General features: G+C 36.8%; 1 protein-coding gene across 12 annotated transcripts in view; it reads right to left on the reverse strand.

Moving 5' to 3' along the window:
* Positions 1–18,809, reverse strand: part of LOC107747466 (calcium-activated potassium channel subunit alpha-1) — a 261,309-nt gene that overhangs the window by 2,773 nt on the left and 239,727 nt on the right. For all 12 annotated transcript variants that reach the window (XM_016561980.1, XM_016561979.1, XM_016561987.1 and 9 more), the window contains 8 exons: positions 15,562–15,685; positions 13,933–14,157; positions 13,309–13,501; positions 8,858–8,971; positions 4,999–5,129; positions 2,719–2,913; positions 2,079–2,197; positions 1,023–1,247 (listed from right to left, as the gene is read on the reverse strand). In XM_016561980.1, the coding sequence (XP_016417466.1) occupies positions 1,023–1,247; positions 2,079–2,197; positions 2,719–2,913; positions 4,999–5,129; positions 8,858–8,971; positions 13,309–13,501; positions 13,933–14,157; positions 15,562–15,685 (1,326 nt within the window). The remainder of the gene's footprint in view (positions 1–1,022; positions 1,248–2,078; positions 2,198–2,718; positions 2,914–4,998; positions 5,130–8,857; positions 8,972–13,308; positions 13,502–13,932; positions 14,158–15,561; positions 15,686–18,809) is intronic.

Consider the following 18,809-nt stretch of genomic DNA (forward strand, 5'->3'; position numbering starts at 1 on the left):
TATAGTTTATCAACTATAAACTGTTGAATTAACTTTTATGCACGCATTGTAACAGGCACTGAAATCAATGCAGGGTTTTACAACATCCCATAATACCTTGCAGCTCATCATTCTGGTGAGAGATAAGTCTCAAAATCAACAGCTTCATGAAAACGGTATATGTAGATGATAAAGGTTTCAAAGCTAGAACTTTTAAAAGATCAACACTTAAATGATCCAAAGCTTCTTTACACACCGTAGGGGTTTCTGCACCTGCAAGGCATGTAGGGATGGTGTGAAACCATTTATGCTAGGATAATGTCTCTAAACCCTACCTGGAACATTAAAAAAAATCACTACAGCATAACTAAAAATAAGCCACTAACACAGACTAAAAACATGATGATGCAATTTGCAGTTCTCACACACACAGACATAATGATTGGACAAACAGGAAGGCAAGAAATGAATTAATGCTTTTTCCTCACTCTTATATGAGGATTAAAGACCAAAAATGACTATTACCTATACAACAAATGCTGATGGAAAAAAAATTGCCTCCATTTCTGGAACATTATTAAGCTTAATAAATATTAACTAAACAGTTCTAGATGTCTGCATGGGACCTGCAAAGTTCATAGTATCATTAATCATTCATCCACTTAAAATTCCTAAATTTAGTCCTGTGCTTTAACAAATCTAAGCTGGTGCAGACTTTTGAAATGCAGACCTCTAGTTCACAGGTTGGTTGTGTTTGTACAAATGCAGCAGCGATATGCAGATATGGTCCTGGTTACGGTGCACTGGCGATGAGGCAATGATAAAAATGGTCATAGAGTTGTGTGTGTGGTCAAGGCAAGGGCCACATGCACATAACAATGAAGCAAACTCACAAACAGAACATGGAACGTTGAGTACAAACACACACACAGCATCCTTTCTGTACAAAGTGTGCTAAAACCACAGAAGTGAACAAACACGCACACACACACACACACTTGCTCGCTCTGCTGGGTTAAAGAGAGAAATGAAGGCTAACTTACTTCTGTTTGTCACGGGCTTCACGTGCTTTGCTGCTGCGGTTCTGCCGGTTCGTGGCGGGGATGGAGTGAACAGATGAGCTCTTCTTGCTGGATGAATGAGAGGAATGGGAGGAGTGGGACAGGCTCGCTCGGGACTGGCCCGCGTTGTGGTCAAACTGCATCAGACAGAAGATCAGGTCCGTGGGCACCAGCTCAAACTCATAAGGCGGGTTTGTGATGACATATCTGCACACATGGAAAAATTATGTTCAAGGATCTCATTTAAGAGGAAATAAAGCATTTAACTTTGTTTTTAATATGTCATTTTGCACAGGTTTTAGCATAAAGTGTAAAATTTCTGCACCACTTATAGTTCAACCACACAAGCTTGGATGGGAGAAAGATCATGACTGATCTGAAAGTTTCCAGTAACTCCTAACACTGTTAATGATCATTCAAATGTGCCACACAATCCTGATCCTCTCATGAAGCACACAAGGGACTCTTACAGTTGATTCTAATAGTCAAATGTTAGCATGTGGATAAGCTTACAACTGAATTCTAATAAGCACAAAATACACTAAGTGCATTAAATGATAATGAAAAAGTTAGAGATCTCTACTGATTAAATCATATTTAAAAATGTTTCCCCTCATTCTGACCAACATTCTGGATAAAAATATTCACTGAGCTTGCAAAATGATTTATGGGATAGTTTTATCCATGAAGGACACGTGGTAGTGTCTTAGGTTTTGGATAAAATGAGGCACACTACAGTACACTTTTTTAATGCTTTTAAAAGAAGTCTCTTCATGAAGGCTGCATTTATTTGATTAAAAAAAACAGTCTTTACTATCACTGAATAATAATTTCAAAGCAAGCATAAATTTGTGGACATTTTTATCAGGTGTGCTTCTAGAGTGTGTTGCCTAGGTAGGGACCTCACACCTCACTAGGTTTATAATAATGTGGGTTTTATTGTTATTTCCCAGTAGTGAAGCTGGATTATAGGCCTAGTGAAATAAAGAGCTAAAACCCTACTGATAAAGAGGTGAATAGGTAAAATGGACAGCTCACCTTTTTGTGCACTGGCTAGTTGCACATAAATGTGCATCTCGCAATCTATAGATTCCAAAGCACAGCATGTTGTACGTTTTTAATGCTTTACAAAATAAGTCTCCGTAGCAACCACCATCCTGAAAAAGAACACACAATAGTGCTTTAATTGTTCATTCATAACTTTCAAATGCTTATTTCAGGCATGACAGAGCCAACTTGAGTGCAAGAGCAGGTGTTGTTTGCCTCATTCATTGCATCTGTATCCTAGTGTGATCTCTACACTTCTATAATGAAGTATGTGGCATTACTTTATTGTGTACTATCCAGCACTGTTAATCACATTCAGGTCTATGTGATAAATAAGTTAAGTCAAAAGTAATCAAAAAGTAGTCAGACTACATTACCTAACGTGTGTAATCCAGATGATGTTACTAACTACAATTTATTTCCTGTAATTTGTAATCGGTAACGTAATCTACTCAGCACTGGATACAGAAATACCATGAAAGATTTAAGGCAGCGTTATTTTTTTACCCACAGACTTTGCGTGTTCAGCTCGTTCACTTTGCATTAGCAGGCAGGGGAAGCATCGGACAGGGAACGAGCCCTGTTGGGGAAAGTGCCAAAACGTGTCAGCTCCTCTTAACCATCCACTTACCCCCAAGTCTGCGAAGGGCCCATCGTAGAGGGCCAGCTGGGCGACCCGACACCTGTCCCTGTTAGCCAGCGTCTGCGGCGTGCTGTAGCCACCTCTCAGTGCATTCTCCTCAGCCAGCAGGCCCTCCAGCTCCGGAGTGGCGCCTCCTGTGACCAGTGTCCGGATCAGGGTGAGGATATTATCATTGAAGTATGTCTGCCAAGATAAAGGAGAGGATCCGGCCGTGAGCGCTATTAGAGTCACAACTCAAGACAGTCAGGATTTTGGAGCTGTCCCAAGCACTGTTATCTAGACCCTGATCTGTCTCTTCTCATTTCACTCCCTGGGAAGGGAAGAGACACGGGAATGCAATTACGCCAGCTGTTGTTGTTGTTGTCGTCGTCTCCTCCCCACGCACATTCATTTTGGTAACACCAGCCACGCTTAACAGGGGAGCGTTTTGCACACGAGGACATTTTAATTATCATTATTGTAGCTAATTGTAGATTACATACAATGAAGAATAGATCTCATAACACAACAAGTCGGGGACATTTATCTTGTACAGTGGGCTCCAAAAGCCTGAGACCAGTAGTGAAAGTTTTAGCATTTTTTAACAGTTTAGATGAATAGTTGAATCTCTTTGCTTTAATGATAATATGTTTAGGTAAAGCATGATGAGCCATGTTATCCTGCATTCATTAACATGGTTAGTGTCATAATTTAAATAGTGACCTACAAATATTTCTTATTCACTTCACCTCGTAACATTTATACACTACTATTTAAGGTCTGGGTCAGTAAGATTTTTTAATGTATACTAGTTTTCTATTTTAATATTTTTTGAAATGCAATTTATTCCTGTGATGACAAAGCTGTATTTTTAGCATCAAGTTTTCAGTGTCACGTGATCTTTCAGAAATCATTCTAATATGCTAATTTGCTGCTAAAGAAACATTCCTTATTATTATCAATGTTGAAAACATTTGTGCTGCTTAATATTTTTTTTTTGCCCCCAGGATTCTTTGATGAATAGAAAGAACAGCATTTATTTTTGAAATAGGAATCTTTTGTAACATTATAAATGTATTTACTGTCACATTTGATCAATTTAATGTCTACGCTGAATAAAAGTATTAATTTCTTTAAAAAAAAATGTTGCTGACCCCAAACTTTCTAACAGTAGTGTATTTTAAATCCTAAAAAGTATCTTAATTCCAAGTTTCAATCAGATTCTGCATCCTTGACTTTTAAAGTAGTTTCTGACTTGTGGACTTCACTGTATCTTGTCTATCAAATGTTCTTCAGTGTCACTGATGATAAAGTTGTCAAATGATTAACGTATAAAAATAAAAGATTCCACTAAGATCACAAGGTCGTTCGTGTGAGCACCAGAGGGCTGTGTCGCCGCAAGATCGTGCTAGAGTGACACCTCTCCGGGCCCCTGACAGCAGCATTCAGCCGAATGATGGATGAGAGCTGTCTATTAGCAGGCTTCACCTTTGTCCACAGTGAAATGCACTTGAAGGCTGCTTTGTTCTAGCTTCACTCAAAGTGAAAGGTACTGGAATTAAGCCATCATATGGATAAGGGGATAGCAGCGGTCGTATGTGGTGAGGGGGAAGAAAAGAAGAAGAGAGAACGGGGAAAAAGGGAAAAAAGGTATCTTTCCTAATCTACCCAAGATGACATTGTTAGGAGATTAGAGCTCTTGGACCCCATAGCAGCCCACCTTTGCGTGTCAAGGCATGCCATTAAAGAAAACTTGAGCACTTACCTTGTTAAAAGATCTAATAAGACTCTTGAAAGTTCATTTCATGACACATTATATGAGGAGTCTTGGCAACAACTTTCCTTTTGATGTCAGCGCCACTGACAGTGCTGTCTGATCAGTGTGGCATTTCATTTACCAACCTCTGCCTACTGGTAACGCCTGAGCCCTACATCTAAAGCACTGCACAGCCGGAGGATGTCTCTTTCCTATACATTATTTCAGAGGATTAGCAGTGAGACATGCCTTCATGTAATTCTATATGACATGCCATGATGGGAGAGAAATGACTCTGCACCTTTTGACAGGTTGCTTTGTTCACCAAATCACTGGCTGCTTTTGAATACGAACGGAAAGATCATCTGAAGCCTAGCAGATAATATGAAGGATCCTTCACACAATGAAAGGATCTGAATCGACTTATTCTGCGGGGATAATTTCTTTAACGGATTTGTGTATGCTAATCTGTTTAAAGGAATTCAAATCAGTAAATAGGTGTCAACGTGGCAGCTGTTTAGCCACTAACTCACCGCACTCATCAGGGAGTCCAACACGCTGATGGCGAACGCGGTACCGCAGGCAAACGGCTGGGTCAGATACAGCTCCGTATCTGGGTCGTCATCGTCGTCTTGGTCCAAAAACTGAACGTTGGAGTCATTCACTGCAGCACAGAGAGAGACGGTTTACAACCGGGCAAAACAACTGTGCAGAAGAGTCAATCAATGTCCTTCAAAAGGTGAAGTGGAGTGTCTCACCAACCAGCAATAAACGGGTTAATGAAGTCAAATAAACAATGAGAAAAAAAAAAAAAACTGCATGCACGTCAGTGGGCATGCATTCTGGAGATTAATACAGGTTGAAATAGTGATATCTGCACAATGCAGTACCCAAAAACGGTGGATCTATCTTGAATCTGAATAACTTGGAAGGGATAGTTTACATAACAATGACATTTCTGTTTCTGAGAGAAGTTGTGATGTCTGATGTGTAAATGGATTGTTCTTTGGAGCCAGATGTTTTCAATAAATAACACTAAACAAAAATGATCTGAACAGTTTGTTTATAAATCGGACTGATCCTGATTACTGACTCAATAATTCAGTCACAGCGGTAACAGTAACAGATCATTAAAGGGGAAGATCATCAGTAAATAAAGACTTACATTTTTCTTTGTTAGTTTCTCATACAGCTATTGTATGACTTCAAAAGATTTGGGATATATTAAACAAGTATTCTGACCTACTTTTATTAAGCATTTGGATCCTTTTTTAAACTTGAAAGCCTCAATCCCCATTCATCGTAATTGCATGGAGATATAATTCTTAGAAATGTCTCTTTTTGTGTTGTACCAAAGAAAGATAGTTCTACATATCTGGAACAACACAAAGATCTATGAATGACGACAGAATTTTTATTTTTGGGTGAACTATTACTTGAAGTGATTTACAATTGTCAAAAAAAGTCAAGTTACAGAGCACCCTTGTAAAAATTTAGGTCCACTTATATAAAAGAACCCGTTTTTAAACAGCAGCAGCAGTCAGACTGCTTTGAGGCTATTGTGTGAGCTAGACGGCTATGCAATTAGCCGCCAATGTATAGAGACAATGCCCTGAAATCCTGCTCGGTTTGAACAGCCTCACACAATCTTTGTTTCACCCCCTTTCAAAATCTATGCTTCAGAGATTAGGGCCAGCACCAAAATAAATAAATAAAAATAAACAGCTTAAAGCAAGGTTTGATCTGTTTTTTTGTTTTTTTTTCTCTAATTTGATTTCTTCCCAGACTTCCTGTGAGCTAAGGAAGAGAAATGTCAGTCTTTCAGACAGGCTGCTGATGAAAAGGAGCCCGGGCCAGAGAATTGAACTGCAGGAAGATGCTATGGAAACAGCCACAAGGACAGACTCGCATGATCAAAGGCCTAGTGATGCTCTGAGAAAGAAAGAAAAAAAATCCTTAAAAAAAGGCCAAAAACAAGACAGTCAATTTCAACCAGAACTAAGGATAAAAATGTGTTCAAAGTGATGCCATGGGAGCAGGCCTCAGCTGCAGCGAGAAAAATCAAGGCAAGCCGATGAAGGAGGCAGTGCATCAGAGTAGCGGAGGACAAAGGCGCAGCTTACCCAGTTCTGTTATCATTTGTATGTTGGTTCCACTGTTTTTTTCCTGACTGAATGAAACCAAAGGCAGTAGTTTGCCAGGCTTAGCTAATGATGATAAAACAGTGTTGAGGGGAGACAGTTATTGAAACAAGTTCAAAGCCAGAGAAAGAGAAAGCATAAACGAGAGTATCATGTCAAGAGTGGGATTAGAAATCTAAAGGTAGTGTGTGAGGATGAAGCGCTTCTGTGAGAACTCCATGGAACAGTTCGGCCGTGTTTGTTCATGATAACGGGGATGTCGTGCAGGCTTAGGTATCTACTGCACTGCAAATAGGAGAAAGATTACTATGAACCATTTAGAAGAGAATACGAATCGCTCTAAACATGTTTTTCAACATGTTTCTGGTGTAATCGCACATATTCCACTAAAACTGCAGGCCTGATTTACCAAGCGCTCCATTGACGGTCAATGATTCGCTCGTGTACAGAATCTGCTGATAAAGTTGTTTCAAAAATTTTGCATTTTACGCTACATTTAGGCTAAACATTTTTGAATCTGTGCAAAGAACTTCTAGTTGAGTTATTACAACAAAAACTTAGTATAGTTTGATCCACTGAACAGACTACAGTATGCTGTGTGACAAGAATATGAGAAAGAAATGGATGAAAAAAGAAAAGCAAAGACTTTTTTTTTTAAAAATGGCTGATGGCCCATGTATTTATATTAAAAATTTAATGTTGACAAAAATATATACATTTTACACAATTTTAATTAATAAATTAATAAAAAATATGAATATATACACTACAGTTCAAAAGTTTGGGATCAGTAAGATTTTTTTATGTTTTTGAATGCAGTCTCTTATGTTCACCAAGGCTGAATTCATCAAAACAACTGTTTTCTATTTTAATATATTTTAAAATGTAATTTTTTCTTATGATGCAAATCTGAATTTTCAGCAGCCATTACACGAGTATTCAGTGACACGTGATCCTTCAGAAAAATATTTTAATATAATATAATTTGGTGCTCAAGAAATATTTCTTATTATCATCAATGCTGAAAACAGTTTTGCATTTTTTTTTTTAAGTATCGATCGTTCCAAAAGAACAGAATTTATTTTAACTACAATTCCTATGTAACTATGTAAAATATTGTACAGTCACTTATAATAAATTCTAAATGCATACATTTCTTAAAAAAAAAAAACTGCCCCCACACTTCTGAATGGTAGTTTATATCAACAATAGAAATTAATTTCATTTTATGAGTGATTTATGTGTGCAATGTATTCCTTTACTTACTAAGGGCGGACATGTGATTTTTTTTTTTTTTTTTTTACTCAAAACATTTTTGATATAGTTTCCTGTCAGCAATGAATATTCACAGGAAAACAGAATTTAAGAAACAACCAATTCACATCACTATAAACAATGTAACTCGTGTTAACTACACTATTATCGTGTCTACAATTCTTGGGAGTATTATTAGCTTGAATATCCAGCTTTCACTTCTTGAATTACAGAAGGGCATTGCCAACAGGCTGAAAATATCCTCTCAACACAAAGTCAAAGTCTCGCTTTTAAATTAGTCAATGTCAAGTATTAGTCAATGTCTTTAATGACAGATGATATGGAGAGCTTTCATATAAGATTATACTGATTATTCTTGAATTGCTCTTTCTTCTTTTTTGAATATTTGTTTCACCTCTACCAATATGCCAGAAACCTTTAGTAAATCAGGCCCCATGTGTCCAAGATGTAGGACTTTGCAACCCCTCAGGGAGGAGGACTTCTGGATCTCGTGTTAAGAGGACAGAAGTACATACATGTATGTGTGCGTGTGAGGAGCGTGTTTTGCATGAAGTTAAGCGTTTGTGAGGCCCTTTATTTTTTGAAGCCTTTCTGGTGTAACTCGCTGTAATTGGGTCAGTGGAGAGTTGGAGCGACCGGTCTCTGGTGCTTTAGTGCCCTCTGAGATCTAAAACTTTCATGAGTCCCCCCCACCATGGGAATAGTGCCACCCTCATTGTTATTTATAAATGGATCCATTTTGCTACTACATGCTTTTTTTCACTCCCTATAAGTCTAGGTCTCTTCCAGTGCATTAAAGGCACAACTGATGAGGACGCGACATTGACCAAGTCGGTGAAATATTCAGGTGCGCCATTACACACATCACAGACACACACTTCATAAGGAACACATCAGCGTGGCTTGATACGGGAGTTTAGATTCTAATCACACTTGACTTTGACATGTAAGCAGTATGACTGCATTCGCATCTCACCGAGTTCAGTTATGATCGGGATGTTTGATCCCGTGGTGATGGATGCCTGCCGCACTAAGCCGTGCACTGGACTGTTATCTGCAGATGACCTATCCATCCCTGGAGGTGTGAAACCTGGAAGAGAAAGAGGAAAGAGACTGTCACATTACACTCTGCTTATGGTGCCAAAACAGATTCAAGGTTTGCAATGGTGACCAAACCAGTAGCTTAACAGTCAGGCCATGCAAATAAGATTTTCTTGGTATAATGCTAAAAGTAGTGAACATATAGTAGAGTTTGTGGTGGCAGGATACGAGCGGACTGTCACTCCAGTCCAAAACAGTGAAATACAGATCCTCCGCTTTTAAGGGTCAGCTCAGGCATATTTAGCATTTGCTGCCTTCCATCAACTAGCAGGTATAAATTTTATATGCTGTTCATTTTGTTACCATAAAAGTGGTGAAGTGGATCCTGAAAACCTTTTATGTGAAATGCCATGAAATACAAGCAGGAGTGACAAGAGTATGAATTCACATGACTTGACACTTTTGCATTTCCTCAAGCTGACAAGTAAACACTTTAAATCAGTAATGCTATATGCATAATGCATTGGCCCTGTTTTGACATCCATCGACTGGAGAAAAATGCAAGCGTATAGTTTTTACAGTGACAAACATAATGCGGGGAAAAGATTCAGGTCACAAAGTTTTCAAAGGACTGCAGGATTCTGAACAGGGGTTGTCCTTCTTCTCAATGGGGAAGTTCAATAGACTAGCTCTCTCTGTAGCTCTAAACAAAACAATATACAACAGAGAGAGACTAAGGCCCAATCCCAATTCTATTTTATACCCCTCCGCCTACCCCTTCCCCTTGTCCCTTGAAACAGAGTGTCTGGAGATCGCGCAACTCACACATCCAGGAGAAAAGAAACTTGTTAATGCTGTCCCACAAATTTTATTAATAACAGTTTAAATACTGAATCGCTACATTATATTTTCTAGCAATGAGAGGATATAATCGCTGTTTTTGAAGTAAACTCACTCTAAAAAGAGAAACGCGCATACCGGAGGGGTAGGGGAAAGGGGAAGGGCTAAGGGGTAGAATTGGGATTGGGCCTAAGACTTCATCTTAAATGTGCAGAGAATAATCCCGTCTCCTGTTGTGTGAATTGTGAAGACATCAGATATGCAGTGACAGTCAGAGTCGACCATCTGGCATACTGAAAAGCATTTTAGCATCAGCTGATAAATCAGAGCAATTGGATACCAATAAACAAGAGCAATGTTACTGTTGATTGTACTGTTTTTCTCTCTCTCTTTTTTTGGGGGGGGTATTGGTATTTTACACTGTAAAGCTTCTGAACAATTCAATGCAAGAATATTCTGAATATACATGAATATAAAATATACATGCAAGAATATTCTGATATTAATCAGAATTTGGTCATATTCTGTCATAACCAGATTAAGACAATATTCTGATCCCTATGAATAAACAGCTGGTTTGTGCCTGTATTAAGCAGAGTATTTTGAGTCATAATATTAGAATATTGACTGAAACTATTGTTAATTTCATTAACAAAATCATAATAAAATATGTATTTTATGATTACGACAAGACGAAGACAAAACAATAGTGAATAATTATACATCAACTAAATGACTAAATCAACATACAATATCATTGATGTGACTAAAACTCTAACTCTAAACTAAAAAATCTGCCATCAAACCTTCTCAGTGACTAACTGTAGATCTAAACTGAAATAATTCCAAACATAGATCTCGTCTATACTCTTTGCAATTGAGTTTGCTCGATAAATGCACTTAAGCAACTTCTGTACCACAATACAAAGTTTTTTTGTTGTTGTTTTAGTAAAAATACATTAAAGGGGTCATATGATGCGATTTCAAGTTTTCCTTTCTCTTTGGAGTGTTACAAGCTCTTGGTGCATAAAGAAGATCTGTAAAGTTGCAAAGACTAAAGTCTCAAATCCAAAGAGATATTCTTTATAAAAGTTAAGAGTCAACCACGCCTACCTAAAACGGCTCATTCTATCCTTTAATATAATATTAATATTAGCAATGTCACTGTTTCAGCTTTTGAGTTTTACATAGTGTACAGTAGAGTGTTTATATTTCTGATAATATAATAAATCAGAAAATTACATAATGTAAAATAAACCATGCACATGCTTAGATGAAAGTGCAATAATTCTGAAACAATTAATCAATAATAATCAACAGTCATGATAGGTAAACATGATTATAATTTTGAGCAAACTAACTGTGATTATCAGTTTAACAATAATGCAAAATGTGACTAAGATTTAATTGACTAAAACTACTGTAGACTAAAATTCAACAACAACAACTACAAGTTGACTGCATTTGATAAAAACTAAAAAGGACGTTTGACTAAGAACTAAGACTAAGAAAAAACACACACAGCTGCCAAAATTAACGTTAACTGAAACTGAATATTCATATTTGAGCATCTCCAAACAAAGATATTATGTTTGAGACTGTGATATTAAAGACAGTTGTCAATGAAGCAACAATATTGAAGACCATCTCCAGTACAGCATTTCCAGAATTGAAAAGCAGAAAAAGATTGTTTGTGTTTACAGTAGTTTAGACCGATTATTTTGATTACATTTTTACAGAAATATCCCATTTTAATTGAAACATGTTAAAACTGTCTACTATCTTTTAACGTTTGACATAAAAAATTATTAAATACAAATCTAATTTAAGGACGTTATTTCAAGCCTAACCACATTTCACTTGGTCATGTGCAACTGTGTGTTTATTGTTGCACATCGATCAAACAGACAGACATACAAACCTTAAAGTCATGCTCTAAATTCTGCCTTGTGTTGTAGTTTTCAATGGTAATGCATTATGTAGCTTGGACTTTGTGTACTTTATTCAAAAACCCCTAAAGCACTTCTAGTAGTGCCCTGTGTAGTACTTTCTCCTGGCAAAAGGCTAGCTGATTTATTCAATAACACCTTCTGCACAAGTTTAATAAGCCTCACTGAAACGACGAGGTGCTGAGGGCAAGAATATTTACAGAGATGATGTGGTATGATGCAATTTGTTACACCTCTATCTCATAAAGATTTCAATACAATCATTTTTTAAAATACATTTCTTATATGGATCCTTCTGCCTTAAAGAAAATTAAATTATGATGTGTAATCATGTAACATTAATAATAATAATAATAATAAAAAATAACTATGTCTGCCCAGTTGGAACTACAATATGGAAGAAAAATGAATCATTTGTTATTTCTATTGGTGCAAATGTTTACTTCGGAATACTCCGAGAACAAAAAAAACTGTTAATTGCGGGATAAAATATGTTCTAATATGCTCAGTGTTAATGAAATAAATCTTTATTACACACTATTGCTCTGCTGTTGATCATGCCAGATGTTGAGTTAAATTAACTGAGAGCGTAGTAATGACCAGGCCCGCATGGAATCAGTGCACAGATTTCCACAGAACTAGAAATGCCCATCAGTCACAAATTTCTACACATCCCCTGTTTCTCCTGCAATTTTATTTAATACTTTTGCTAATTTGATTATGTGTACAGTCACCAATAAGGATGCAGTACTCTCACTTAATACACTTTACAATGTTTAAATCCACAGAATTCCCCCAACTCAGCACAGATATTGCAAACAGATTCCTTCTGGTCCTGATAATAAACATATTCTTCAACAGTATGATTAAAAGCTATAATCATCCAGCACAGAGGGATGTGCTCTTCCCAACACTACTACACACTGTTCAGCGTGAGCCTTTGGGACAATTATGGACACATTTCATCTAAAAGCTGTCATTATGAAGCTTTAAATCCATCTTTCTGTGCAAAAAGTGGATACTCAATAATGGTTGCAATGTTAATTGTTGTGGGCCAGCTTGTGCGGTGTGTAATTTAGGTAATGAAGAGCAGCTGAGAAAGTGAAGCTGCTGATTTGTACAGTCTGTTTAATGATGATGAATCCTGATGGGCACAAGAGGGTTACATGTTTATCTGAATGCATAAACAATCTGTTCGAGTCAATTTGTCGGCAAACAAATCTGCCGCGGTCCAGCAATTGGAGGCAAATACACAATCTGCACAAAAACATTAGGGATGCTTTTTTTTCCAGAGCTTTGATTACAGGGGAAGGATATAATACACACTTGCTCAGAATTGCATGCGTATACTAATAATGAACATGCATATGCATGAAATGAAATGAAAAATGCAAAGACACTTATTTAATGTTTGCATAAAGTGTCTAGTTATTGTGTTTCTAGATGCACAAACATATGAAACATGAGTCATGCTTTTATTCCTTGTTTTATTAAACCATTTTGCCATATAATTGGACCTTGTTGTCTTTGAAAGCACACAGTAAATGATTGGTTTCACAGTCTAAAGCAGTCTAAAGTATTCTTGGCCACTCCTTACCTTGGGAATTAGCCTGCAAGACCCCAATGCTGTCATCAAACTGCATAGATTTGATGTTAAGAGTCGCCAAGATGCATTCCTTGTCCTGCAGTGAAGCATCATCGATATTGTTCTGATTGGCTGACAGGATAACGCACATGTCACAGAGGTTGATGTTGACGGCCCTTAAATCAGCTCGACTTAATGGCGTACCCTTCAGCGGAGAGAGAGGGGAAAGAGGAAGAAAGATGAAAACAAATTAAAGATGGCACAGGAGCTCAGGGAAATTAGTTAACAAGTATTTACTTTTCTAAAGGCAGTGACATTCAGCTGATCTAACTATGTGCTGAGGGAAGAAGAGATGTGGTCTAATCTAAAAGGCTAGCCTTTGCTGACGGCAGCTTCGTTTTTCATACACAGTCAAGCTAATGCTAACAAGCACTACAGCAAGAAGCAAAGCCTGAGATTCGAACGGCCAAGAGAAACCAGAACATCAACACTTGAGAACAAATTGTGGTGGCACTTTTCAAAGCAAAAAGCTGGTAATGTCTTACTCCTTGAGTCACATGAACTCATAACATTTACAGATGACCTCTTTTCTCCAAGTGTAAAAACTCTATGCTCATTTTCAATGCGTGTACTCACAGGTAAGATGGAGACTTTAGGGAAGTTGTGAAGGGTTTCCCACTCTCTTCTCAGATAATCTAATGAGCCCACAAACACGATGGGCTTTAGCTCGTGGTAATGGAAGTTGCTTGCTCTCAAAGGCATCACCAAGTTTCGAAGCCCCACTAAAGCTGACGTGACATCTCCAAATATACAGACTACTACATGTCCACTTAAAACCGTCATGGAGGCCTCGCTGCGTGTCTGTGATGAAAAAGCCAGAAACAAATACGACAGTTACAATCTCATCTGCAAGAATAGAATAAGAGCTCATCTACTGCCATCCATACAAAAACTACATGAGCTGCAGGAGTAGTTTTTATATTGTTTAAAATGAAAAGGAGCAGAAATTGTAAATGTTGTATTTAATTGATTGAAATGTAATCACATAATAGCAATTAAGTTTGAATAACACCATATGGAATTGTGAGGAAAAAGCACATTAAACAACAATAATAATTAAAGAGAGGAAACAATATCATTGTAGAAAATGGCAACAGCATTTATGCATGTTCAAGCACATTATCATCAAGTATCGTCAACAGTGTCTAAGTGAGCAATATACATCTGTTTAGGATACTCAAAATTCAATTCATTTAGTAAAAGCAAATATATACTTACCCCCAAAATACTGTCATTAAATAAATAAATAAATAAATGTAATATTCTTACACCTTGACCTTAAAATATTGACTTTCAGTTCATTGTGCTCAAGGCAAATAACACATAACATGAGCAAAAAGGTTAGTGATGTTTTTCATTACTTTGATCATAGGGAGAAAATACAATGTTCAAAATTGTATTCATATTCTAATAATAAACATACATATGCACAAAATGCAAATTCAGAAATTTCCCTTTAGTTTCATAAACACATTTAATGTTTGCATGTGTCTAAATGTGCAAACATGCAAGTTCATTTCACACGTGTGAAATAAATGTCACACTCCTCAAACATTTAAAACTTTACTTGGGGACTTTACTTTGAGGAGTTAGTGATGTCAGTAAAATTGTGATTCTCAAATTGTGAAACTAGACAAATTTACAATACTATTGTAAATTGTATAATTATTGTATAATTATCAATTTATTTATATATATATATATTATATTATATGCTTGCCTAGCTATTAAGATTTCATGATTGCAAGCTTTAATAATACTTGATTCAGTATTAAATTTTTATCATGATATTGATAATGCAATTCAATGCAAACAGTTTCTGTGTTTTTTGCATTGCGTTTAACTGGTAAGAAACAAAAAATTAGAAATTACATTGTAATCATTTATAAATGTTATTAGTGTGGTATGTATTTTTTAGTTGTTGCTCTGATTTATTTAGGGTGATGCATCATGGTGCTGTAAGAACAGTGAATGAATTTTACAGGATGTTAATAAAAAATATGGCATTTTGTCATTTACAGTTCTTAAGATTTGTCAATTTGCTAAATTCTGAAAAAAAAAAGAAAGATAGACACAACATTCTTGTGACTAGGTGGTGCTTGGAGGTTTATGTCTGATTAAAGATAGTAATTAACCTGAAAATTTTGTAAAGCACTTTAAAGACATAAAAATTGGCAATAACACTACAGTTATGAAGATACCTACCAGAATGACCTTCTCAATATCTTTGGACGGACACCAGTGAAACATTCCAGTAGAGTCGTATATTTTCACATTAGCATCCATGTTCTCAATCTGCTCATTTCCCGGAATGAGTAGAGGGTCGTGCCTGAAATAGAGCATAAGAAGGAGAAAACGTGTAAAAAGAAAACATGTACGCTTGCCCTTATTTGCAAATGCAAGTTAGTAAAAAAAAATATAAATAAATAAGTGACTTTTTAAAAAGGGAATTTATCTTCTGGGCTTAATTGTGACATTTGTCAAAGGACAAACTTTCAGCACATCTCACCAGACGTCTATTGACAATAAATAAGCAGTAAACAGGCCTGTGCTGACATGGCTTGTCATTGTCAGATTGAATTTGTACATTGGACTCCATCATAACGGCAGCTCTCTCCGAGCTGCCAAGAATGCGGAGTCATCAAAGCGTCCGCGCCGGTGACAGCACTGGAGTGGAAGAGATGGAGCCGGAGCACTTCAAACCTATGATCTCTTAAAATGTTTAATATAAACAGATACTCTTTTATCATTAATTAAAAAAACTCTAATTATTGCAAATGTGATGTCTAATTTTTTTTAAAACATTCTTTAAAAAAAAACAAAAAAACTAACATCATCTATCTGTGTAAACATTCAGTCATTTGTTGCACAATTTTATGCAGAATAAATATATTGTCTTAGAATTGTCCAATAATTGCAAATTAGTACAATAACAACTAGGGATGTGTGATGTATATTAAATATTTACAATATATTTGTAATGATTTAGCTGACAATATAAATTCATTAATATTGAAATGATTTTTTATTTTATTTTTTTTTTTTTTTTTTTTTTTTTAACAGGAGATTTAAACACAATTCTTCATCTGCTCTCCATTTCTGTCTAGGAGAAAAAAATTGAGTTACTACAGATATTTATGACAGACCAGTTTGGGATCCCTGTAAATGCTGAGAAAATGAACATTAAAGCACAAAAAATAGGCACGGTTTTATTTGCAAGAGGTGGAAGCACCACCAAAAATAATGATATAATAAAATAAAAAATTACATAAATACTGTACAACTACTGGTACAACATACAGTGAATTTCATATACTGATAACATATACTGGTATTAAAAAAAAAAAAAATTTTTTATCTTTTTTGGATGTTGAGCCAGTTCCTGAGCCATGTCCTGGGCCTATGTGTGTATTTTATTTTAAGGCATGTTATAATTTGTCTCCCTCAGTGTCATTGTCAGATTGAATTTGTACATTGGACTCCATCATAACGGCAGCTCTCTCCGAGCTGCCAAGAATGCGGAGTCATCAAAGCGTCCGCGCCGGTGACAGCACTGGAGTGGAAGAGATGGAGCCGGAGCACTTCAGTGACTGAGTGGCACCAGAATGGAACGCCAATTACCGGCTTTTACTCCGCATCACTCCTGACGTGATGCGTCCAACGGTAAAAGCTTTAACAGAGCCGCGTCCTGAGTCATGTGCTAGGCCTATGTGTGTATTTTATTTTAAGGCATGTTATAATTTGTCTCCCTCAGTGACTCTTGAATTGATACTCCACTATTTCTGATGACAGTTTTTAAGAGAAACCACAGAACTCTTGTAAATGCAAAAAACTGTCAACTAAACCCCACCGTACAGCATTTTACCGGGCCTGAGACAGGCCAAAAGGCTGCCTTTGAGGAAATGGCCTCAGGGCAGACAACAAAGCCCCATCTCTGAGACATGGCTGCAGGGGAACATGCTCTCTCTCTGAGCCTGCTCAACCCAGCTATTGCTGATAATATCATCCACAGATTAACAACAATTTACAAAGTATTTCAACAAACAAAAAACTTAACAGAGCTGCGCTTTAAATATTTTAGGAATTTGCCCAATCACATTTTGCTCCCCCAAACTGAAGGCCATTAATGTTTCAGCAACGTGTCACGTCCAAACAGGCTAACCTATATCAGCACGTCCTGCAGAAGCTGATCTGTGGGGCATGTTGACCGTGAAAGAAGTTCCAGCGCTCAAGGCACAGCTCGCATTCAACCCCCTTGAAAGCTTTCTAAACAGCTTGGTAGCAGAACTATACGACTGAAAACCTGAATTCACAAACTAAATGTGAGGCCATGTTCATGTTCAATTGGCATTTTGAGCTTGTTATTGTTGCATTCTCTGCCTCAAATACAGATTTCTTGGTAGTAATCAACATGGACACATCTGCACGTTTAATATACTCCATAAAGAAAACAAGAAATATATATATATACACATATATATATATATATATACACACATATATATATATATATATATATATATGACAAATAAAATGCATGTGATGTAATTTAACTGATATAACAAAACCGTGCCTGTTATGCCTTGTTCTGTAACACGCTGTAATTAATACAGCACTAAATGAGGTTTGTAAATTGCATTAGCCCCTTGATAATCACACTAATAATGAATGATGGGACCTCTGCTTCACCTTCTATATTTGCATAACGTCAGATAATATTCTGGAAAATTAATTTACACTTAAAATAACTGCACTGACATCTTAAATTTTGCCAAATTTCAAATTCAAATACTGCATATGCAAAGTTCAACAATGGATGTGTGGAAGTAAAAATGTGGAAATTCTGGTCATATTACAAACCTCATAATTACTGTTTTCCTCTTTTTCACTCTCACCTTCCTAAGCAGGTTAATTCAGTAACACGATCCTCTGACGCGCTGTTTCGACTGTGTTTAATTGCTAAAATCACATCAGAAATGTGTCGATTAGCATGCTTGCATGAGATGATATCAGGCTGTGTGCAGGTGCTAATAACAGTGAAAGCATTTAGTGCTTTTACACCCCGACTGAATATTTCATTATGTGGCGCGTGTTTCACCACTCACTCTGCGGACCTCTGTCATTTCAATCTCCCCTCAACATACTGACTGGCGCAGTGCACCTCTGCCAAGATAGCTATCTCTCACCCGCTGTCAGAGTCACCTGCCAGTCACAAGCACAATCCAACACTCCACACCACTCCAGAATAAAACATCTGACGTTACTCGCTGCTGCTAGGAGACCCGACAAATGCATTGTGACTTCCTACAATTAGATGTGTTGTCTCCTTTGAAGTGTTTAAGCGTGATATTGTTATTGCATAATATTTCAGATGTTCTAAATAAACTTTTTGGAAATATAAAATTCTGGAATTATTAAGATTATTATATTACTGAATTTTCAGCAGTCATTAC

This window comes from Sinocyclocheilus rhinocerous, unplaced genomic scaffold (genome assembly GCF_001515625.1).
Source record: "Sinocyclocheilus rhinocerous isolate Xijiao unplaced genomic scaffold, SAMN03320098_v1.1 scaffold2664, whole genome shotgun sequence".
NCBI lineage: Eukaryota > Metazoa > Chordata > Actinopteri > Cypriniformes > Cyprinidae > Sinocyclocheilus > Sinocyclocheilus rhinocerous.